The sequence below is a fragment of the Typopeltis vanoorti genome, chromosome 14 (assembly GCF_054136105.1).
Source record: "Typopeltis vanoorti isolate ZY-2024b chromosome 14, IOZ_Tvanoo_1.0, whole genome shotgun sequence".
In the NCBI taxonomy this organism is placed as follows: Eukaryota; Metazoa; Arthropoda; class Arachnida; order Uropygi; family Thelyphonidae; genus Typopeltis; species Typopeltis vanoorti.
In genome coordinates this window covers 54029578-54054012 of record NC_143562.1, presented here as the reverse complement: position 1 = coordinate 54054012, position 24435 = coordinate 54029578, and the positions used below count along the sequence as shown (strand labels likewise).

Below are 24435 nucleotides of genomic sequence, written 5' to 3'. Positions count from 1 at the left end.
CTGAGGGGTTTTTTTTATGGGAAAACAAGCAAAACTGCATTTTGGAAGCATAGAAGTTGACTAGGTTGCTTTCACCTCAATCAAGGATATGCAAGTCTTCCCACTTGACATTAGTGTAATGTTAGAGCATATGAGATTGTGAATGGCTGAAAGAAGGACATTCCACCAGAGATAAAACTTAGATAAGATCATGGTCTGAATTGCCAAGAGGAACATTCACCTGAACATAGTACCTGGAAGGAGAACTAGTTAAAAAAAAAAAAAAAGATCTAGAGTGTTGGATGAATGAAGAGGATTGTTAAGAATTTAGGTAGGGGGATGAATGATCTGTTTTAAATTATTACTTACAGCAAAAATCATGGCTCCCTTCTAGCTCAGTCAGTGAAATTTGAATAGGGATCCAATTAAAATTATAGACACTGAAATCACCAAGAAGAATGACTACACATAAATGACCTACTCTTAATTACCACTAATAATATTCATAGCTTTGCAGATGATAGTACTCTTCATGTTACTCGGTTATCAAACCCTGCAGTGCTCAGAAATCTCAGGCATCAAGATCATTTGCAACTAGTGCCTTAAACATTGATCTGCATACTTTCCTGGAGCAAGGACAATCTGGTCACCTTCAATTCTACCAAAACACAGTCTTGCCTCTTCTCTCATAAAAGAGATCTCAGCTCACCTACCCTTGCCCTCAGTAATACACATATCATTAGACATGATCAGATTGCTCTGCTTGAATTTACACTTCTTCAGTTTCCAAAAAACTAGGCATCCTCTTTCATTCAAAATACCATTTCACTCCCAACCAGCTCTTAATTTTATACAAATCCCAGATCCACCCATCCTTAGAATATTGCTCACATGTTTGGGGTAGTGCACTTAAACCTTCTCAAAAATTTCTTGACATTGTCCAGAGAAGAGCAGTTCAGCTCATTGGCATTGCTCCACTGAATTGGCAGCCCCAAACATGTGAGCAATATTCTGTTCTGAGGACAAGGGTAGGTGAACTGAGATCTCTTTTATAGAGAAGAGACAAGACTGTGTTTTGGTAGCATTGAAGGTGACCAGATTGTCCTTGCTCCAGGAAAGTATGCAGATCAATGTTTAAGGCACTGGTTGCAAATGATCTTGATGTCTGAGCACTGCATGGTTTGTTAAACGAGTAACATGAAGAGTATTATCATCAGCAAAGCTATGAATAGGATTAGTGGTAATTAAGAGTAGGTCATTTATGTGCAGTCATCCTTCTTGGTGATTTCAGTGTCCATAATTTTAATTGGCTCTCGTTTCAAATTTCACTGACCTAGCTGGAAGAGAGGCAAATATTTTTACTGTAAGTAATGAATTAAAACCGGTCATTCATCTACCTAGCTGAATTCCTGATTCCTCTACTTTCTGTACCCCTGTTAATACAAGAGCAGCAGCTGTCAAGCAGTCTTCCTCTTTTATTAAGGCCTTTAGAATAGCCTTCTGTAGGAAGTATTCCCAAAGAGCAACAACTTGCACCTCTTAAAAAATGTCAATAAACTTCTATCTCATTCCCCTCATATATGGGATCAATATATGAAAAAAAATAAAAATTTCAAGAGGTACATTGATGCACAGAAATTGAAAACAATAACTAAAACTGTTTCTATGCTTCCAGATTATGCAGAGGGTGGGAAAGAAAACTTACTCTATAGTGATTATGACATGCAGAAACTGACTACTGAAAGAGTTAAACATGGGAACGATTTACATTGCTCAGTGTTACCACTAACTACGCTACTTATTGGGACTTGAAATGCCTTAAAAAGACTACTTTGATAACTACAGCCAGGCTCTCAGATTACCTAAAACCTTAACACACTTGCAGTGCTGATGGGCTAAGATTTTAGGGGTTTTAAGGTTTACAGTTTTAGGATATTCTACAGATTTATGTTTTGTGGGTTTAACTGTCATAAATAATTTCTGTGCTGAAATCAACAATAAAACTTTATTAAGTTAAGGGGATAAAAATCCCTTATTGTTTTTCAGCCAGTAAGCGAAACTAAGATATTATATTATATGTTATAATATAATATAGTGACACACCTTTCTGGCAATCGTATAGCAAAAGTATGTAAGTTCTTTTCACTTAAACTCTGATATTCTAGGTCTAGCTACTCACTGATGAGACCTCAAAAAAGGTTGAAACCGGTCTGGGTAGTGACCTCTCCTCATAATGTAAAACAGTACTACATCTCCTAAGAGCTGTGTGTTTTTACATTATGAGAAAATATCAAGAACAGTGAGGGAGCTTGCTCCACCTTTGCAACAAGTTGCCGTGGTGTGGCACTACCAAGTGGTCACTTACACTTGGATCCGCCGACAGTTCGTCGGCATGAAACGTTCAGATCGTAGTTTTCGATCTTAGTTTCGCTTACTGGCTGAAAAACAATAAGGGATTTTTATCCCCTTAACTTATCAACCTCACCAGAAAAAAATAGCTGTTTGGCTTTTCATCTTAATTATAAAACTTTTTATTGTTGATTTCAGTTCAATTTCATAATCTGAAAAAAAATTGTTTATAGGAAGATACTGGCCAAGAAAATTTTCTGACAGATGTAAAACAAAGTGTTCAGAAATCCATTGGATTTGATGCTGTACTTAGGATAAGAACAAGCACAGGTATGTTCATTATGTATTTTATCGCCATTTTGATTAAATGTATTGCTTTAAATTGTGCAATGTAAATAACACTATGTGCTTTTTGAAATATAGTAATCTCTCAATTATACACTACTTGGAAAGAAGTTAACAAACACCATAGTGTGAGGCGAGGCTCTATGCTTCCAATAGAGTGAAGAGAAATAGGTAAGTTTAGTGTGAGGAACAAACAGCCATGATGCTCACCTTAACAAGATGTAGGACCACAAGTGTATTATAGCAATCAATAGGAATTTTGGACCATTGTTCCTGTAGGCATGCAATGAGGTCCTGGACTGTTGTGATACAGACATCCCTTAACCTCACCCCTGATGCTCCAGTTCATCGTACAGATGTTCAGTAGGGTGAAATCAGAGCTCCATGGAGGCCAATCAAGTGTGGTGACATTCATATCCACAAACTATCCAGCTATAGTAGAGCCTTATGATCGCAGCGCACTGTCTTGCTGAAAGAGACATCAGTTCAGAACTGACCATTGTTAGTTCATATTTATACAATTAGTCTCCACAGATTCAAAGTATGCAGTTGTAGCACTTTAGCTTAGACTAAAAATGTCTCTTTCGAGCAGCACTTTACTGTAATAGACAACGTTCCAGTAAGCTGGCACCAACTGATAGTATCATTGCTATATTGCTTGTTTCTTACTTGAACGCAGAGCATTATACGATAGCAATGATATCGTTTAAACCTGGCAGCCCATTTCATAAAATTGAGTATTGAGTGGTTGTAAAATTCTTTGTAAAAGAAGGTTTAACGGCAAAAGAAATTCATTCGAAGTTCATAAAAGTTTATGGGCACTCTTCTCCTTCGTTTTCGGCTGCCAGGTTTAAACGTGGTCGTACCAGCCTTGAAGATGATCCATGTGAAGGACGTCCAAAAAGTGTAACAACATCAGAAATCACTGATCAAGTGCATGAAATGGTATTGGATGACTGGCGAGTCAAAGTGTGCCTGAAATTGTTGAGACTATAGGCATTTCAAAAGAACGTATAGGATATATTTTGCATGAAGAATTACAAATGAAAAAGCTTTGTGCAAGATTGGTGCCGCACTTGTTCACAGCAGATCAAAAACACACTCACATGAAAATCTCTGAACAGTGCTTAGAGTTTTAACAAGAATAAAACTGATTTTTGTGTGCATCGATTTATTACTGTGGATGAGACTTGGATACTGTTACACCTGATATCTTAGGAATATAGTATTCTCAGCTCTCATGGTGTAACATGAAGAATAAATATCATAAATTAAAACCCCTGCATAAAAAAATGAATTATTTAATGGAAAATTTCTTGCATCCAGTAATATGTATAAAACTTAAGGGTTGCTGTTAAAGTAGCTGATGAAGGAAGGAATGTATTAATATTGTAATATGACTTAAAATAAGGAATTCTAACTAAATAAGTAGTTAACAAAGGAAAGTATAGATTAATATTGTAATATTAATTAAGTTATTAATTAATATTACAATATTAATTAATAACTTTGAGAGATTAAGTTATTAAGTAGAATTCATAGAAAAAGTTTGAAAAGGGATTAAGTCAGGCTAGCACAAGAAAAGCAAAGCTATCGCTTAGGGCTGATCCCCGGATTGAAACATTGAGAATGGGCTTGCCGATCAAATGACGTTTGGCAAGAAAACGCCACCCGAATTGGTCGATGATTAAAAAACAAGTAGAAGGAGGAGAAAGGAAGTAAGAAAAGGTGCCGTTAGGGGAGCAGCTATAAAAGGGTTGGTAACCCCCTGGGGGGGACACTCTTTTTGGATAGTCGCTTTTGGCCTTGGAGTTTGGTTTTGGTTCCGGTGGAGTTCACGGGGTTTTCCTGAGTGGCGACAGGGGTGATATCTCCTCATCACAACACGGAAATGAAAGTGAGCGGGATTTTGATTCCCGTTTTCCCGAGTAGGAAGCAAAGGAAAAATTGCCATAGAGTCCTAGAAAAGGAGGGATCTTCTTCGTTTCGACGCTAGTGATAACTACGCAAAGCAGAAAGCTGTAAAGAGATCGATGTCCTCGTTGCTGATAGTAGAGCAAATATGTGTGTGTTAAAGTATTCCAGAGTTACAAGAAGTTATACCAGAGGTTCATTTGGAAAAGAATAAAGGCCCATACGAAGAGTTCAAGAAAGGTACTGTAAATCATAACCTATGTTAGCTAGAAATTTGTCTGTGAAAAGTATCGTGATTCCAGTACAGAACTGTTGAAGTTATACTAGGACTTTAGTACATGATAGAATGTGTTATGTGTAGATTGACTAGTGTTAAAGATTTGTGAATGATTAAGAGTCCTAAGGTATTTTTGCATGTCTAATATATTGCACAAGATATTTAAATGACATAATTGTGTGTTGGTGCATATACCGGTATAACGGAATAGTGTGAATTAAGTAATTACGTATCCTAAGAATTGAATGCCTAATGTAATGTGTAAAATAATTGAAATGTCACAAGTATGTGTTAGCAGTGAATAATTTGTTAATCTACTTCAGTATGAAAAATCAGATAGTGTGAATTGATCTAATTTGTTCACATCAGGTGAATTTATGAATTAATGTGTATGGCGGCATAATCACAAATAGCCATATTGCTTGTAATGATTTAATGTTAGTCTATAAGTATTTTAGTTTAGTATTTGAATTGTACCATGTTTAGAAACTTAATAAACCTTTTGTTCAATGATAAAAGAATTGTCTGATGTTGCTAATACAATGCACCGCTTAAAATCATCGTACCTAATCACGCGGGAAATTTAATGTTGAGGAAAGATATTAAGAGTCACGACTGCAATAATATTTAAATACTAAGAGATATATTTGAGATTGACTTTCTCCCTATTCATGACAACATAAATGGTGCAGTTGATAACCACTTGAAAATATTGTACTTAGTCACGCGGAAAATTTAAGTTGAGAACCGGTCACGACTGCAATAGTTACACTTTCAGATATATTTGAGTTCTTTCTCCTTGTTTATGTTTGTAATATCCTAAACTAAATATCCCAAAAGGCGCAGTATAAATACAAATATTAGGGGTACTACGGGGAGCAATTACTTAGATATTGGTATAAGTTTTGGTAAAATCTCGGGCATAGAAGTTAGAAGAATATAGATATAAGGAATTTGTAAGATTAGAGTAGAAATCGTAAATCGGGTCACAACAATACACCATTACACACCAGAATCCAAACAGCAGTCAAAACAATGAACAGAAGCGGTTGTTCAGCGCCAAAGAAAACAAAGTCGGTTCCATCAGCATGAAAGGTCATGGCATCAGTGTTTTGGGATGCTAAAGGCATTTTGTTTATTAATTATCTTGAAAAAGGTAAAACAATAACTGGGGAATATTATTCCGTTCATTTAACCAGACGACGAAAACATTCATGAGAAAAAAACCGGTTCGCAGAAGAAAAAAATCATCTTTCATCAGGACAATGGACCTGCCCACAAAGGTGTTTTGGCAATGAGAAAATTAAGGGATCTGCACTATGAATTGTTGGAACATCCACCCAATCCCCAGATTTGGCCCCCTCTGACTTCTCTCTCTTCCCAAAACTAAAACTCTTCCTCGCTGGTCAGCATGTTTCTTCGAATCAAGAGGTGATTGCAGCTGTAGAGGGGTATTTTGCAGATCTTACTGAGAACCACTACAGGGATGGGATAATAGCGCTGGAGCATCGCTGGAATAAATTTTTTTTTGTTAGGCCGAGAACTTTTCAGACTACCCTCATATTATTTACTGAAACTTAAAGTTCGGCATCGTTTTTTGAAGAAACCAACAATTCAAAGAAAGTTAAAATACAGTATGGCAAAAAAAAATGATAATAATACTGAACTTTGACATCATGTTCAGTACATGTGCTATGCAATATGCCATTCAACTGGATGCACATTAATAGAAGAGCACATGTAGAGCCTATGGCATTACATTTAGTTATAGCAATGGTTAACATTGGAAGAAAAGACGTTTATTGTTGAGCATTATTTTCACTCATATGGAGTTGATAGAGAAAATGGTCCAAGCCTACAACATGTTTGTAAGCAGTTTGTTTGTCGTTTCCATAAATTTGTCTCAAGCAATAGTGTCATTATTGCCTTAATCAAGAGGTTCCAATGTACCAGGAGTGTTCTGCCATAATATGAAGGGCAGACCATGAACTGTTAACACAAATGAGAATCACAGGCATGTGCTGGAATAAGTGTTACAGTCTCTGAAATGCAATCAATGTCAAACAGTGGTAAAACGTGAGATACCGAATCAGTCACTACAGAGAATCCTTAAAGAGCTGAGTGCCTTTTTGTACATCATTCAGGTGGGTCAGTGGAATACTATGCATGCGTGCTGGCCAATGTCTATGAAGATCTGTCCTTCCCCCATAATATCTGGTTCTCATACAAAGTGCATTTCCATCTAAGTGGTCATGTAAACAGATGAACCTACAAGGTAGCTACAAGGAACCTACAAGTTTCTTAGTTTCTCGAGACTTTTATTTGCCAAGAGAAACCTCTTCACAGTGAGAAGGTCACAACATGGTGTGCAGTTTCTAGCCATGGCATAATTAGGTCCTACATTGAGAATGTGTTTTTGAATGACATAGGATATGTCATTCAAAAAACGTTCCATTTCATGCACAGGTATTCCAGTAGGATGGAGCAACCTGTCACACATCACATGACTCTAGAGCCTCTTTATCAGAACACTTTCCTTGGAGACTCATTTTGAAGTTCACAGAATCTTGTACCCTTCATGTTCTCCTGATCTCACATTACTTGGTGCCTTCATTTGAGGTATTCCACTATGACCCACCTTCAAACCTAGATGAACTAAGGGGTAAAATTACACAATATGTCCAGCAGATGTCCCAACACTCATTCTCCATGATGACAGAGAACCTTTGCATGTGCTACGAAACCTGTCTTGAAAGATAAGGTGCCCATTTCGAGCACGGGCAATGCTTTAATGCTTTATTCCACCAGTAGTTGTGGATCTACATATCATCATGTATAAACTAAACTTTTTTTTTTTGTTAATAAACCTATTTACTCCATAACATATATCATTGTAGTTATTTAGTACTGTTTTTTTTTGTTGTTGTTTTTTTTGGTGCCATGCTGTATGTAGGGGAAAAAAAAAACAAAAACATTTTCAATTAATCTATAACAGCAAGTGCCACACACTAGAATGATCATATCAAGTAGATTATTAATCATTACTAATATTTACATTTATCAAGAATTCTGTACATTTTCTAGAACAGATGTATAGCTTTACAAGCTTCTTGACAAAAATATGGTCAACTTTAACATAGTTTCTCTGTTCACTAACATCCCATTGTATGATACTGTTTATCTTTATATGAAAATTTCCTTCCAGATATTGTGAGGATATTTGAATTTGTAATACAGTTAGGGTTATTTTATCTAGAAAAATAAAATTTATAAACAGATTGAGGATACAACCATTAGAAGACCTCTATCCCCTACCTTTGGCTAATTATTATTTAAGCCATCTAGAAGGCACTTTTTTCCCCTACCATCTACCTCAACCTTCCTTCTGGATCTGCTATATATTTGCCATTTAGCCTCATTCTGAAAATGAACTGGCCACCTTCCTGCATCAGATCAACAGTATATTCTGTTGATCTGCAACTGTATGTTCAGTTTGCTGGGGAAAAAGAGAATTCTGGAAGTTTACCCTTCTTGGACATCCTGTTTACCAGGATGTTGGAAACCTACCTTTACTGACAGATGTGTACATCAGTTCTCCACATCATGCCTCCTAGAAAATAAACATTGTCAAATCCTTAATTCACAGATCACATAACATTGCCTCTTTTCCTTCATCTTTAACAGGGACTTCTTACATCAAAACATTAGTGGAATCGAAAGGCTACACCTTTGTCACGCTTGACAGATAATTGGAATTCTTCACCCAAGAATACTGCAATAAAATGCAGTGTTCCATTCCATTCACTTCAGATATTTCAGAACCTATCAGTAGACTCTTGAAGAGAACAAACATGGTGTCCTCTGGAGTGATGCTTACCTTCTCCACAGAAGTAGTTTTAAATATGAAGGTCTTTTCAAAGAAAGTTCATAGTTCCTATTGTGAAATGTCCAAATTTAAATTGGAATGGCTTTCTATTGAAAAAATTTGGGAGATTCTCTTCCTATAAATATCAGAAATGATTAGTATCTATTTATTTGCTGCTAACTGATTGCTGTGTTTGCCTTGTATTCTCTCTCTCTCTCTCTCTCTATATATATATATATAAACTGCTTGTTTGTCTTACACTGCTGATGATGATACACTGTTAGTTTGGTACTTTTCAATAAAGTTAAGCACTGAGTCTAATGTGCTTCATTCTTGATCAGGTTGCCATAATATTTCCACCTAGATAAATAGTGAAATGGTAACTCAAAGTTAAGCTACTTTGCAGCTAACACTCTCTATTATTCTTCCACAATTGTTCTTTCTTTTAATAGAATTAAAACTTCTTAGAATTACCTTTACTTTATTTAACTATTCCCACAGTCTGATTTTATTTTCTTTACTAAGCATTTTATATATATATATATATATATATAGTCCACACATGAAAGGCCACAAGACCTACAGCACACTAGTGCTGTGTATGGGCAAAAGGAATAGAAGAAGGGAGGAGTCTGTTCACATTTTGGTTGAACAGCTGAGGGTTGTAATCTTTAGGAAAGGCAGATTGGGGGAGACTGTTCCAAAGGACAGAAGTAGATGAAATAAAAGAGGAGGCAGTGAAGTTGGTTCGGCGAGTTTTAAGATGGACTATAAAATTGCATTGGTTAGCAGTGGCTCTTATTTTAATGATTTTGGAGGAGAGTGGAGGAATAATAGTTGCCAATTCAAAGCTATGAATGGGATTGGAAGTCTGTGAGAGCAGGTTTTATATACAAGAAGAAGAGATGGGTGAAAGAACAGAACCTTGAAGTACTCTTGCATTGGTGGGGAAATCTGAAGAGAGTAAGCCATCACCATGACATGTAGTGAGTGACCAGTGAGAAAGTTGGCAATCCAGTTGCAGATGGGGAAGGCAGACCATAAGATGGCACTTTGGTGAGTAAGTTTCAGTGCCAAACCTGATCAAATGCCTTTGAAATGTCAAGGGCAATCACGTGAGTTTCTCCAAATTTCTCCATGGCTTGAATCCATAGGTGGGTGGTGAAAGCAAGAAGATCAGCTGTAGATCGCAAGTGGTGGAATCCATACTAATGGTCACTGACTAGGTGGTATGGTCTCTAAATGATTCAAGAGTTGGTTGTTGATGATCTTCTCCATAATTTTTGAGAGAACAGAAGTGAGAGCAATTGGATGGTTGTTTGTTGGTTGACCTTTATCACCTTTCTTTGGAATGGACTGGATGTGGACCTTTTGCCTTGTTGTCAGGTAGATGCCAATTGAATATGATACATGTTAGTTTTGGGGCACAGTAAGTGGGATACCATCAGGACCAGATGCTTTTTTTGTGGTTAGGTTGTTAATGATTCTTTGGATTTCTTTTTGTCAGAAGACGATGGGAGACATGAAGGGAGCCGTTCTTTGTGGAGTGGAAGGAACTTTGCCCAGGTCATCAATGCAGGAATTGGAAGAGAAAAGTGATACAAGTAATGGCCTCGTTTTTTTTTTTTTTTTTTTTGGTGATGTAACTACAGTACCATCTGGGTTGGAGAGTGGTGGAAACCTGCAGTATAGCAAGAGAGGGCAGCTGGAGTTTTGATCTTGAGCCAGTTGTGGTAAGAGCTTGTTGCTCTTTCTATGCCACATCGCAGCAAAATTGTCTCTCAAGAATTTGACTACTTTGCTTGCTCATCCCTGTTCCCCCCAACAGACCTTCCATATAATTTTCTTTTTTGAAGCTTTTGTTTAATGAGATTATTCATGCATTTAATTTCCAACTGATTTATCCTTCTACCTGTAGAATACACAGTTATTACTACCTCTGCCAGATACTCTTCTCTATTTCCAATGTAATGCTAACTTTTTGCTTTTGCATTATCTTGTGCTCTACCACTACTCTCTGTCTCCTAAGTTTGTCATAATTCTATGCTCTGTGGTTAGCATATAGCTCTTCTTAACTGAAATCTCCACCTTATAGGTCAAAACTGTATGCTTACTCACCAATTAGTGACAGAGTGGTCACTTTGTTTATGGATATATCCTGTGATGTTATAATCAATCTAATACCTTCTGACTTCAAGATCTTCCCATACCCAGGTGCTATCAAAGAGAGGCATTGCATAGCAACTGTCTAAATTCTCTTTTCTTCTTTTTTTTTTGTGTAGTCTCATCCACTTAACATATTGTTTCCATAATTAAAATCACCTACATTTGAGTTGAAGTTTCCATGGTTTGAAACATCCATAATATTTGTCAGGTGAGGACCACACAAAACTTTTTAGAAAGAACAATATTTAATTGCTAGTTTCATACATCATGTTGTGTACATCTTCATGTTGAATACAAATAGAAAAAGAAGGTATTAACAGTATTCTAAATATTAATTAATTAATTTCAGTCTGTGTAGGAAAGATTTTTAAACAGACTGAAATTTCTCAAGATGTGCAGAGATAGTGATGCTTTTCCCCCAGTTTCTATGTCATTTTCTGTATCTGATTTCATCTTTATTTTATTGTAAGTAAATGTTTTTATCACATAACCCCATCAGTATTGTGTTTGAAAATAAATAAATTTTGAGTGAACCAGGTTATCACATATATTGACTCACTCAAAATTTTTAATTGAACCAACCCACTCTTTGAATAAATTTAGTGATACATTCTGCATATTTTAAAATATTGAAAAATTTCTACTTGGGTATTTTGATTTACCAATAACTTAAAATGCCTTAAGGTTTAAAAATATGAACATTGATATCACTTTGATAACTAATGTCATTTTATTTTTACTTTTTACCTAGGTGTTGGTCCCATTTCTTATTATGGTAACTTCTCTATTTTCAACACAACAGATCTTGAACTAGCCTCTGTGGATGCTTACACAACTGTAGTTTGTGAAATTGGTTATGACGAGAATCTTAAAGAAGATCAGAATGTTTATATCCAGGCTGCATTATTATATACAGCAAACAGTGGAAAGCGTATTCTTCGTATTCATAACCTAACTGTTACCACATGTACTACAATCTCTGAAATCTATGATAAATGTAATATTACTGCAGTGATTAATTACATTTCAAAAATTGGTGAGTGAAATTTTTTTCTTTTGTTCTGTAATTTATTTAGTAAATGAAACTTTGACTTACCAGAGGATCCATTCAATTATAAGTGATCCAAATCCGTTTCAGGTATTTATCTTAGTCAATTTTAAATGCTTGCTAAATACTGCATTTTAATGTATTTTTGTTGTTTCTGTTTTTTAAGTCTTAAATATGTGTAATTTTTTAACTTTCAGCTCTGAAGAAAGTATTAACAGAAAATCCAGAAAAAGTAAAGAATGCATTAGTTTCCAGATGTCTGAAGAATTTGTCATATTATTGCAAACATGTTCATTCCTCATCTGGACAACTCAAGTTGCCTAGTAATTTGCAGTTACTCACACTGTTTACCAATTGTCTTCTTAGGAGTGATGCTGTTGGTGGAGGTGTGTATAATAGTAGAATCATTTGTTATTGTCTTACATTTTATTATATTAAATTATAGTCAAGTCAAACAAAATCACTATGACATTCTCTTCTACAAATAGTGTATTTTCATGTTCCAGTATTTCATTTTAAATAATAATGCACCTATCATGTGCTGATTAAATAACTTAATGAAAACATAAGTTTCTGTGGCTTAGCAATTCTGCGAGAAGTTGGAAACTTCTCGCAGAATTGCTTAGCCACACAGAATTGCTAACTAGTTTAATAATATAAACAATTATAACCCTACAAGTTTCGTAAGTTATCAGACTTACATTGTCAGGAGTACTAGCAAAAAGTTATACACAACAAGAGACTAGAAACAATTAATTACACATATTAAATGTTATCAGAACTTCACAATCAGTATATACAAATAAGTAACCAGAATAAAAACATGAAATTCATTACTGTAGGCATGTTAGAACACTGCTAGTTGTTGCTGTCACATTCTGTGGCATTGCACATGTCATATACTAGAGTTGCTGCCAATGAAAGCAGAAGACCAAACTTGGTATAAGATTAAGCCTCAATTTTTGTTAAATTGTGTGGGGATCCTAAGCATTTGCAAGGCTTCCTTGAACTTTTTTTGTAAAACAATTATGATCAATATAAGGTATATTTGTTGCCAAACTACTTGAAGGCCTATGGTAGTTGTGTGGGATGCTATGCCTGATTTATGTCATCTTTTTTTTTTTTTTATGTGTTCAGACATGCCATCGACCTTCCTGACCTACATAGCAAATGCCACAAGAGCAATGAATCCCATAAAAGCTTTGTTTCTTCATGGGATGATGTAGAGGTTTTGGTATTTAACTAAAGGAACTGCAGGAGCTATATTAAGAATTTTGTTGATTGTCTTGGGCTCATAGCCAGTGAATGCAAGGTTCTGTCTCAGGTAGTGCAGTTCTTCATCCTTTTAATTGATGTGCTGGATATATTCTATGCTCTATCTTATAATGTTATAATCATGCCTATCATCCATCTTTTGTAATGGATGATGGTATGAAATAGCATTTAAAAATCTTCTCATTGTGATAGTTTTCTATTTGCCAAAAAGATTAATCTTTTTTCTTCTCTGTTTATTTCAACAAGGATATCAAGAAATTGTAAATTTTTGTGATCCTCCAGTTCAAGAATGAATTTTACATTGGGATGCAACCTCTATGCTAGGCTGTCCGAAGATAACTTAAGTTCGAGTCTAGTTGCCAACTGAGGAACTTTTTCTGTGCCTTTCTTCCACCATTCCTGAGTGAGTTGATCTCTGGTACGAGAGATCAACTCACTCAGGAGCAGGTTTTTTCTCCTCAAAACTCAGGTTTTTCATCCCATAAACTCAAAAAAATTAACCGTAGTACCCACACTATTTCATATAGTAACATATCCTGTTAGGGACCACGAGATGGCAACACTTGTATCCCAGTCTCTTCATTGGTAGCCACTTATAATTAGTGATAGTCTTGAGCCAGCTATCTCTGATTGGCTACCAGTGAAAATTGAACTGCCCACTCAGTCTCCAAAAGTTAGATAGGACTAAAACGGCCTCACCTACTCTCTATAAAGAAATAAAATTCATTAGCTGTTTTGATTCTGATTAGATATCCATTTGTTCAATTTTTGATTGCAGTCAAATTTATTGTGAAATTTCATGAAATGATTCAAACTGATATTAATTAATTTCACATTGGCTAGATGGAATTTAATGAATTTATTTGTTGTTTAGGATTAAAATTTATTGAATAATTTCTGTTTTGGGTTTCAATCAGATCATTTGTAGTGGCAAAATTAAACAAAACTAAAATATTTAAGCCAAATATGAGGTGAGGTTAGTACTTTTGACATACTCATAGAGCTCTTTAAATAACTGAAAATTCAGCCTGCCAGAGTGGTATATATTTATTTGGTTATGTGTATGTTAAAATGCAGTGAATTTTTTTCTTGAATCAGTCCAATGTTGGAGTCTAGTTGATGGAGAAGGGGAAGAATTCAACATAAATTTTTTGTTCTCATTGGCAAGCTGTTTAAAATTACAACACCTCTCACTATAGTGAACTTGTAGGGACCACAGGAACAGTTTATTATAGTGGATAGTTGGCTACATTGAATTTCATTTAGAATAGATAGAATCATACTTATAGGAGTTGTGTCATGACTTTTCAGCAGTTTGTTATAGTCAGTGAATATTAAATATTACTTAATGAATACTCAAGAATATATTATTTTAAAACGGATAAAATAGCTTGAAATTCTTAATACGTATTTCTTTTCAGGATCAGATGTAGCAACAGATGATCGAAGCTTTAATATGATAGTTGTCAACAGCATGAATGTAGAAAGCACAATAAGTTATTTTTATCCAAAATTGATAGCACTGGTTTGTATACATCCTCTTTACTAGAATATATATATAAATTATTATTATTGCACCCTAGAATATATATATAAATTATTATTATTGCACCCTCCATGGAGTTGGCAGACCTATCTTGGAATATATTATGTTGTGTGTGTATACACACACACACACACACACACACATGATATACTGTATTTGCCAGCATATAAGATGCACCCCCATTTTTGTACACATTTTTTAGGAAGAAAACTTTATCACTGAATAATATAATGAATTTACAGTATTTCAAATATAAAGTAATAAGCAGGTCTACTTTCAACAAATACCTAATCTAACTAAGAAAGAAGTACTCACCTTTTAATCTTCTTCATCAAAACCCAGAAATTCATCTCCAGAGCTAAATGAAGAGACACTTGAAACCCCTTGTACCCTTGGAATCTACAGTTTGTTGAGGGCACATCAAAAGTCAGCGGAACCTCGTCCATGTTTCCTATTTGCACAAGTTCAAAATTTTCTCGTTTCCTTGCGTCAATGATGAACCGATGAAATTCAATAATTTTTCTTCATATTCAGCTGACATCTTCTGTGATATTTTTGCTTTAGTCTGCATACAAAGCTGGTTTCTCTTCATGAATCTTGATCACCATGATGTTGATCCAGTAAATTTGGTGATCCCTCTGTTAGTGGCTATCGCTTTCGCTTGATGAATAATCATTTTTGTAGGCACTGAAAGTCCCACTTTTCTGTGGTCTAAAATCCAAGTATTCAGTCCTGCCTCAAGTTCTGGCCATTTTGCAGTTCCACTTCTTAAGTTATGTTTACTGTGATTACTAAATCACTTAAGGAATTGACAACGTAGATATGAATATAAATTAATTTACACTTTAATCAATATTTCCGATATTTCAGCAACGTCACGTTGCCATCTTCAAAAGGAACTTACAAAAAAGGCACGTGCATGTAGGCACTACAACACAATAACTGAGAAAGAAGTGATGAAGCTATTGTTCTCCTAAAAGTCCTGATGGTGCCCTCTAGTGGGCTAAGTGGGTGTTCTTGGCCATTGGGCTGAAGGTCTGCTGATGTAAGCCTCCCAAATTTGGGGCAGTCTCATACAACCAAATTTGTTGAGGTTTGGAGAGTTTCTTAGGGCTGAGGCTGATTCCATAAATGATCTTTTGAATTTGTATTTGCTACAGTGTAATACTGTAGCTTTCTTCCACCGTATTCTGTGGCGTCTATCCAGAGCATGGTCTGCAAGACCAGAACGGCTGTACTTGTGAAAACAGATCTAATCCTTGTGTTCCGACATTCTGATATTTGCTGTCCTGCCTGTTTGGCCAAAGTAAGACAGTTTACAGCTGCAAGGGACCTGGTATACACCAGGTAGGTCTAGGGGAAGTGGTTGGTCTTTAGTGGAGCGAATAAGGGATGCCAATTTTCTGTATGGTCTGTAACAGGAGGTCAAGTCATGTTTTTTTAGGATTTTGGTAATTTTTTTGTAGGTGCCTCGGATGTAGGGAATGGTGATGGATTTAGAGTAATCCTTGTTGTGCAGGGTGGGAGGGTTGTGGTTTACTGGTTTCAATATTTTTTTTTTTGGGGGGGGGGGGGGTATCCATTGGCTGAGAAAGTGGAAGGTCTTCCTGAATTGAGGGGCATCTGTTGTCTTAGGATGCCCAGTTTTAAACTTGGCCACTCATCTATTAACTGTTGGATATGCTGGGGCACAGTTCCTTAAAGTGTCACACAAAGTTTGGTGAATCTCAGTTGCAGACTTTTCTTGCAGCACAAAAAACGTGATGACAGCCTGCACCTCTGTGTCTTCGAATTTCTTCAAAACCTCTGACATATATCTTCTTATATATCTTAAAAGAAAAAGAACAAATTATTACAATTTGACGAAACATGTAGGTAAAAGGGTTTTAAGATATGTTCTTTCTTGTAGTTATATCAGTTGCTTTAATGTCATTTTTGTTCTAGCTGTTTATCAAAACTTTTCAGCCCCCCCCCATACTTCTCTATTTTGTCTGATAGCTTCATTGTTTCTAGTATGGATGGTGCTTATATTAAAAGCAAAATGATTTCACTAAAATTTTCAGTTATAAGGTGAGATCATTATGCCTTTTTTTTTTTATATAGATAATGTGGAAAAACTTTTCCAAATAAAATAACAAATTATCTGAATTATGAAAATTGAAAATTATTTAAATTATTATTATCTAAAGTATGTTGCTTTTTTATTAAGATTTCATACTCATTTCTTTTTTAGCATAATATTGATATTAATTCATCAGAACTCCCCAAGAATATTAAGTGTTCACTGGAAAAAATAGAAGATTCTGGAGCCTATATATTAGGTATGTCTTCTTAATCCCAGAATAAACATGCATAACAATTTAAGAAGAAGAAACAGATCAGCTAAATCACTTTCAGCTAAAGCACAAAATATAAATCTTTGGAAATTAATTAATCCTTCTCTTTGGTTTATTTATTTATTGTTTTGAACACTTATTACCATAAATACTGTGTTTTTTTTAGTTATCTTTTGTCTGTCAAACTTACAATACTGTATATAAAAATGTTTTCCAACTTAGCTAGCTGAATGGATGATGCTTTCACTTTATAATGAGCAAGTTTTAGATTCAAATCCCATTCTTTCAGTGTACAAGTTATACAAGTCTTTAAATACTAGATGAATTTCATTGCCTGGTGCAAGGTTGCCACTCTGTAGGATAAGAGAAAGAGACTGTGTTTATTCTTCAGATCTTTAAATTTCTTAGATTACCTACCCTTTAGCCTGCCCATAGCACCTATGCATAGCATGCCTGTTAAGTAATGAGACAACAAAACAAAGAACTATATTTGGAATTGTCAATTACAAAGATTCAAAATAATCTCTCTCCAACTTCACACAACATTTACATCTCTTGTACAGGTGTTTTGAAGGCACGGTGGAAGTCCGGAACAGGAACCTCCTTTATAATAGTATAGTATAGTCTAGAATGAAAGAAAATAGTATAGATACAAGTGAGATTTGGAAGCTTGTAGAACACAGTAGAACATTAGGTAATCCCTGGAGAGGGTGTGGTTAGGAATCATGCAAAATTCAGGTTCATGCTATGAGAAGAATGAACCTGGATTTGTATTTGTACCTGATGAGTGTGTGGAATGGGCTACCATTAAATGTTGTGAGGGCTTTTCTGGTTAATATATCATCATAGAGCAAGAGAGAGAGAGAGATAATAAGTATTTAAGCATAAGTGACTAAAACAGACCCTCCCTCACTAAGTCCGTGGACTCCTGGTGGAGCCATAATGATAATTTTATTATCATTATCATCATCAGATGAAAACATTTATAAGCTATCAACAAACCTTATATATTAAAACAAAGAAATTAATGTTCTTTGTTAAAGATGCAAATTTATCTAAACAGCAATCTGAACCAGTGAACACACATGCATCTATAAACATAGGACACACTGGGAAGCATAGGGCTAACCACCTTATCCTTGATACGATAGTGGTTAAATGTAGAAAAATCCTTGCCACTGCAAGGTAAAAGAGGATGAAAGAAAAGATTTTTTTTATGTTTTTTCCTATAAGTGGGGCAAAAAATAAGAACAGTCTGAACTGGTTGGATCTCGTTTTTCCAATGGAAGTCCAGGGCAATTTGTTTTTAAAAATGGAAACAAAATACTTGCCTCATTTTTGGGACAAAGAATGAATTTGTTATAGCATGACAAGATAGCCTTTTTATAGAAATAAATGAAGTTAAAAAACCATTAGATTAGTGCTTTTTGACTTCCAGCATAAGCTTGATTTGAAACGATGAGTTGTGATGGAGAGCCAAAATCATGAATGATATGCTAGCAGAGCTGTGTGAGGAAAAGGGAGTACAGTTTGTAGATTTGTGGCATGTGTTTGAGGGAAGAATGAAATTATACAGGCATGATGTGTTGCATTTGAGTGGCTTTGGAGTGAGTGCACTGGAGAAAGTGTTGCTGGATGAAAGTACAATGTGTGATGCATACAAGAGATCAAACAAAAGATGAAGTGAAAAATCAGGAAAGTGATATTGAAGAGACAGAAATGCTTGGCAGTGAAAACAGTAGTAGTAGTGTGAGAAATGAAGAGAGAATGGGAATGCAAGAGGAACAGGGAAATGGGGGAGCCTGGGAAGACATGGCATAGGGAGAGTGGATGTTGAAAGTGGCAGTGAATGTGTGTGTGAAGATGGAGTATATTGCGATGTGAATGGGGAAGTTGAGACTGAGCAGATATATGTAGTAAGTTGTGATAAAGGTGATTGGGCAGGTGTGGTGGGGAAATCGCAACCAATTAGAGGCTCGGATAGAACTGGTTATAGACCAAAAAATGAATTACTGTGTTTGTTTAAGTATCAGAAATAAGGGAGATCAAATGGTTTTACTGAATGAGTTTATTTGTCCCAAAATCATCAGAATAAGTAAAACATGGTTGATGTTGCTATAGGCCCAAAAATGTGGAGGGTGGTGATGAAGAAATGTATAAACTTGGATTAGTGAACAAAGCAAGGGTAATTATTATGTGTGGTTTTAATTATGCTGGTATAGATTGGAATGAAGAGATAGCATTTGGGAATAAGGAAAATGAATTTCTTGAGAGATAACCATCTCAGGCAGCATGTAAAGGAGGACCCGAAAGTTTTAGATCTGATCATTTCATTAGTGGATGTAATTATGAGTGGGGTTTCACACTTTCCTCCAGTTGGTGAGAGCGATCATGAGGTGATCACCTGGGTTGTGGCTAGCCATATATAGACTTTTGTGAGGAAAGGATATATGTGGAATCATAAAGCTGGTAATTATGACAAGCTTAAGCAGACAGCTTGGAGCCTATAGCATAGAACAAGGAGATGAGTAGTAAGGAAATAAATCCTGCTTGGGAAATTAGCAGAAGATGGTATAGAAATTAGCAAATCAGATGAAGAAAAACCTTAGAGAGTTTTTTTAGATATGTGGCAAGTAGAAGGAAGATTGATGAAGTTAATGGTTGAAAATGGTAGCATGGTAACTGCTGTAGAAGACATTATCGAGGTATTCAGTGATCAGTTCATAATGGTATTTCATCCTGATTAGGGTGGAATCATGAGGAACTTACAAGTACATAGGAGAGGATGGCTTAATTGTGAGTGAGCACCCACAATTAAGTAATAAATAACCTTGATGTCAATATGGCGATAGGATTTGATGACATATCACTATGCATTTTAAGGGAATTGGCAGTAGCATTAGCATGCCTGTTTAATAAGAGTCTTACAACAGCACAGGTTCCAAAGGAGTGGAAAGCAGATAAAATAGTTTCACTGCATAGGGGTGGTAATAAGGCTAAAGCTTCAAATCATAGGCCAACCTGTATATCTGGAGTTGTGGTGAAGATACTGGAGAGATTGGTGAGAAGTAGGATACAGAAATGGGTTGACAACAGCAGTATTCTCTGTGGTTATCAGCATGGGTTTGTTAAAGGGAGATCATAGTTTACTGACTTACTTATGTACTATAACAAGGTGACAAATACCTTGTACAGGGGGGGGGTGCATATACAGTGGTGTACTTGGATTTTGCAAAAGCTTTTGATAGATTCCTACATGACAAGCTGCTAAATAAATTGAAACAGATGAGATTGGATAAATAACAGACTTCTGAGTTGGATCAGTGACTGGCTGTCAGATATGTATCAGAAAGTTGTATATGGAGGTGCAGTATCCCAAAAGAGGAAAGTCACTAGTGGTGTACCACAGGGGGTCGGTTTTGGGACCATTGTTGTTCAATTTGTATGTTAATGATCTTGGGATGGGTTTAACTAGTGATCTGCAGCTGTTTGCAGATGATGCAAAATTGGGGAGAGCAATGCAGAGTCAAGAAGATGTTATTGCCATACAGGAGGCAATAACATCTTGAATAGATTTTCATGAATGGGCAGGTAAGTGGAACTGTCAGTTCAATGTTGCAAAGTGTAATGTTTTGAAATTTGATAATGATAGGATGCAAAGTATACACTTGATGTGGAAACTTTTAAGGAAGTAGAGGAGATGAGACACATAGGAGTGATGGCGATCAAGGACCTGAAATTTAGAGGCCACATTGCACGAGACATGATGTCACATTGAATAATGGCAGTGAGGCAGAGGACCTTGACATGCAGAAATAGAGAGTTATGATGCCATTGTATAAGGCCTTGATCAGGCCTGATATGAATTACTGTGCACAGATTTGGTTACCAGTTTTTTCATGGTGATGAAGATTTGTTGGAAAGGGTCATAATAGATTCACAAAGATGGTCGTGGTCTTCGGAATGTGGAGTACAAGGACAGATTGAGAGAATGTAAATTCAAAGCCTCATGAATAGAAGGAAAAAGGGGATTAAGATTGAGACATATAAGTTTGCCAGGAGTTGTTATCAGGTTGACACGGGAGGGGAGGGGGGGGGGTTTGAACATGAATCCATCACTTGAAACTTTATAAGGAGGGTATGAGCATGAGTGAAGAGAAGGTTCTTTGCATGCAGAGTGGTTCATGAGTGGAATGCATTGCCTGAGTGTGTTGTGAATACAGACACATTGAATCAGTTTAAGACACAGTTGGATGAGCAATGTGTGTCATAGTGTGTACCTCTCACAATGAGTCTCTAACTCCATAGAGGTCAGATGTTAATAATAATGCTAAGCCTTTCATATCTCTCAAACTCAGTACATTTGAAGAAGACTTTTGAATATATGTTCAAGTTGTGATAGCTACAAAGTAGTGAAAGCTGTAAGGAAGTAATAAGGTCTTCAAAGTTTGAGGAATGCTATTGTGATTTAAAAGTAATTGCATTACTGCTGGGTATGCAAACAAGATTTACAAAGTACTGTTGCTCTTTTGTGATTATGGGAGTGTAGCAATTACAGAATATTGTCAAAATCATGACTTTCCCAAAAAGTTTTTCACACCAAGAAGAATAGAAGAATAATACACAAAGCCTTGTTTAACGTAAACAAGATAATATTTTTGTTGTCATTACATATTAAATTTGAAATCTAGTGAAAATATTGGACAGGAATGAGCTTGCATTTGGTGTACCTATTTGAAAGATTTCCAAAAATTTTAGAAGCTGAATTTAAGGAAAGTTCATCAATTGGTCCACAAGTTAGGGAAGTAGCAAACAAAGAACAATTTATAAATAATCTCCCTAAAAATAAAACTAGAAACCTGAAAATTATTCATGGATACTGTTCACAGAGCAACTATTTCTTTATAATTTTCAGTGTTATTGTAAGTAATGCTGAAAATTATATAGAACCAGTTGATTGATTAACTTATAACAAAGTACCATAATATCATGACTAGATGTCACCAAAGTTTCATTCCCATGTGGACATCTTTTCTGAAACGTGATGCAGTAAGTGACATCAGAGCATGGTGAATATTTCCACCAGGATATGACAGTAATGGAAAAATGATACCACAGAAAATGGAATACTGGCATGAGAGACAACTTTTGTTTGTCTGTTTCTTCAAGGAACATGAAATAGAAAGAGGAAACAAAGTACCTATAAGCACTTCAATTTTTTTTTATATTTCTTACTGTAAATGTAGTCAAATATGGAAGTACTTGAATTTTGGCTGTTTATATTAATTTCATACTGCATGCTTTTTTATTATTATTATTATTATTATGTGATACCTCCAGGGAGTCCAAAGGCTTATCGAGGGAGGGCACCTGCTCTCTGTCTCCAACCACTACAACGAACCGCAACTACACCAACCCCATCTACTGCACATCACCACCACCGGTATTTTCACAGACAATCACAAACATCCATGCCTACAGTGTGCGAACCCGCAGCCTTTTGGCTGGAGAGTTGATATGCTAACCACTCAGCCAACCAGGCATTGATATTTTAATTGGAAACTTTTAAAAGTTATTGAATGGTAATTTGCCAAGCTTATGTTTTGGCATACTTTAAAAAAAAAAAATCCTTGGCATAGTGTTTGAGGGGATTCATTTTTTTAAATCTGTGCCCTAAAATGTAAAAATTACATCTTGTTTTGATCCTAATTACAAAATATTTGTTGACCAGTCATATCAGGAAACATGCAATATTGACAGCTATTCATCATAAAGCTTGCATTTGATATCTTGTTTCGTTCACTTGAAAAAAACAAAAAACTTTCATGCCAAAATGTTATTTACTATAATTATCTTTTTTTAAATATAAGATATCACCAAATGATTCAATGCTGATATTTTAATTTAACAATAATGCGAAAGGATAATTGCAAAAAATTCCATATAAACTTATTTGCTTAATTACCTGTTGATTTGTTTTGTCTGTTTTTATGTTTATGCATGCAGAATTATTCTTGGAGTCTGACTTGATGGATTTTGTTGAATTTCAGTATTTGAAATTCTTATAGAAATTTGCTGAGCTCTCTCTCTCTCTGTGTTTTCATTTTAGTTAGATCATTAGTACATACAGAATTTGGTAAAACATTTTGAAATTATGAAGAGATTTCATTCATCCGTGGCAGAATTTAATTCAGTTATTATGAATTCAGATGCAGGTTTCACACTAAAATATGTCCTTTCACCACAATTTTGGTTGACAGATTTAGTAAAATTATTTAAAATGATAGTAGTAATTCTCCTCTGGCTGGAAGAAATTTAATAAGATTTGGTATTTAGGATCTTGATTGAAATTTTTTTTGGATCATCACAATTGCAGTTTCAATCACACCATTTTTTTTTAGTGGCAAAATTAAGCAAAACAAAATTTTATGTTGGTTATATATGCTGTGTTAAAATAAGTACTGGATTTCCCAAAAAAATATTTTTGGTAGTTTTTCTATTCACTTTTAAAATACAATTTATAGTGCCCATGTAGCTAAGTGGAATTGCTGTGTGTTCACAGTACTAGACCCAAGTTCAGTTCTAGTCACCTACTAGAGGAACATTTCTGAGCCTTCTTTTGGCTTGTTCTTGAGCTAGTCGATCTCTGGCATGGGCAAGCAGGTTTTTTCTCTCAGAAACTCGGTTTTTTTTTTTTTTTTCCCTCAGAAACTCAGGTTTTTTTTGTCCCATAAACTCAAGAAAATCGACTGTAGAACCCACTATTTCAGACATTAATAAAAATTTTAGGGTTAGGCACCACAAGATGGCAGCACTTGTTAGCTACCTCTCTTCACTGGATGCTATGATAGTCTTCAGCCAGCTGTCTCTGATTGGCTACTGGTGGAGATTGAACTGCCCCCTCGGTCTCCAATAGTTAAATAGGGCAAAAATGGCTTCTCCTACTCACTATAGGGAAATAATAAGCATTAGCAGATTTATTTATCTTTTTTATTTATTCTTTGAAATTTGCTATCTGTCTTATATATGCTTTATATAAAATTGATTATTCATATTTAAAACTCGGTATTATTTCTTAACAGAAAATGGAATTCATATGTTCTTATGGATAGGAAGAAATATTTCTGAAAAGTGGTTACAAGAAGTGTTTAGTGTTCACACAGTATACAAGATTGATACATATCAGGTAAATAGAGCTTTAAAAGAATGTTTTATTAATTAGATACTTTTATTATCTTTTTTTTTGTAGAAGTTTGGTAAGAATTTTGGTGTTATGAATAAAAAGTTTTAATATTTATGCTACTTTGATCAGTTTTACACATGGTTTCACTGAGT

At 35.4% G+C, this 24435-nt stretch overlaps 1 protein-coding gene across 1 annotated transcript in view; it reads left to right on the top strand.

Annotated features, from left to right (window-relative positions):
- LOC150099484 (protein transport protein Sec24C-like) overlaps positions 1-24435 on the top strand; it is a 182211-nt gene that overhangs the window by 133695 nt on the left and 24081 nt on the right. The window contains exons 12-17 of the mRNA XM_090403444.1: positions 2562-2658; positions 11647-11931; positions 12141-12329; positions 14640-14743; positions 16998-17085; positions 24183-24286. Coding sequence (XP_090259570.1) covers positions 2562-2658; positions 11647-11931; positions 12141-12329; positions 14640-14743; positions 16998-17085; positions 24183-24286 — 867 coding nt within the window. The remainder of the gene's footprint in view (positions 1-2561; positions 2659-11646; positions 11932-12140; positions 12330-14639; positions 14744-16997; positions 17086-24182; positions 24287-24435) is intronic.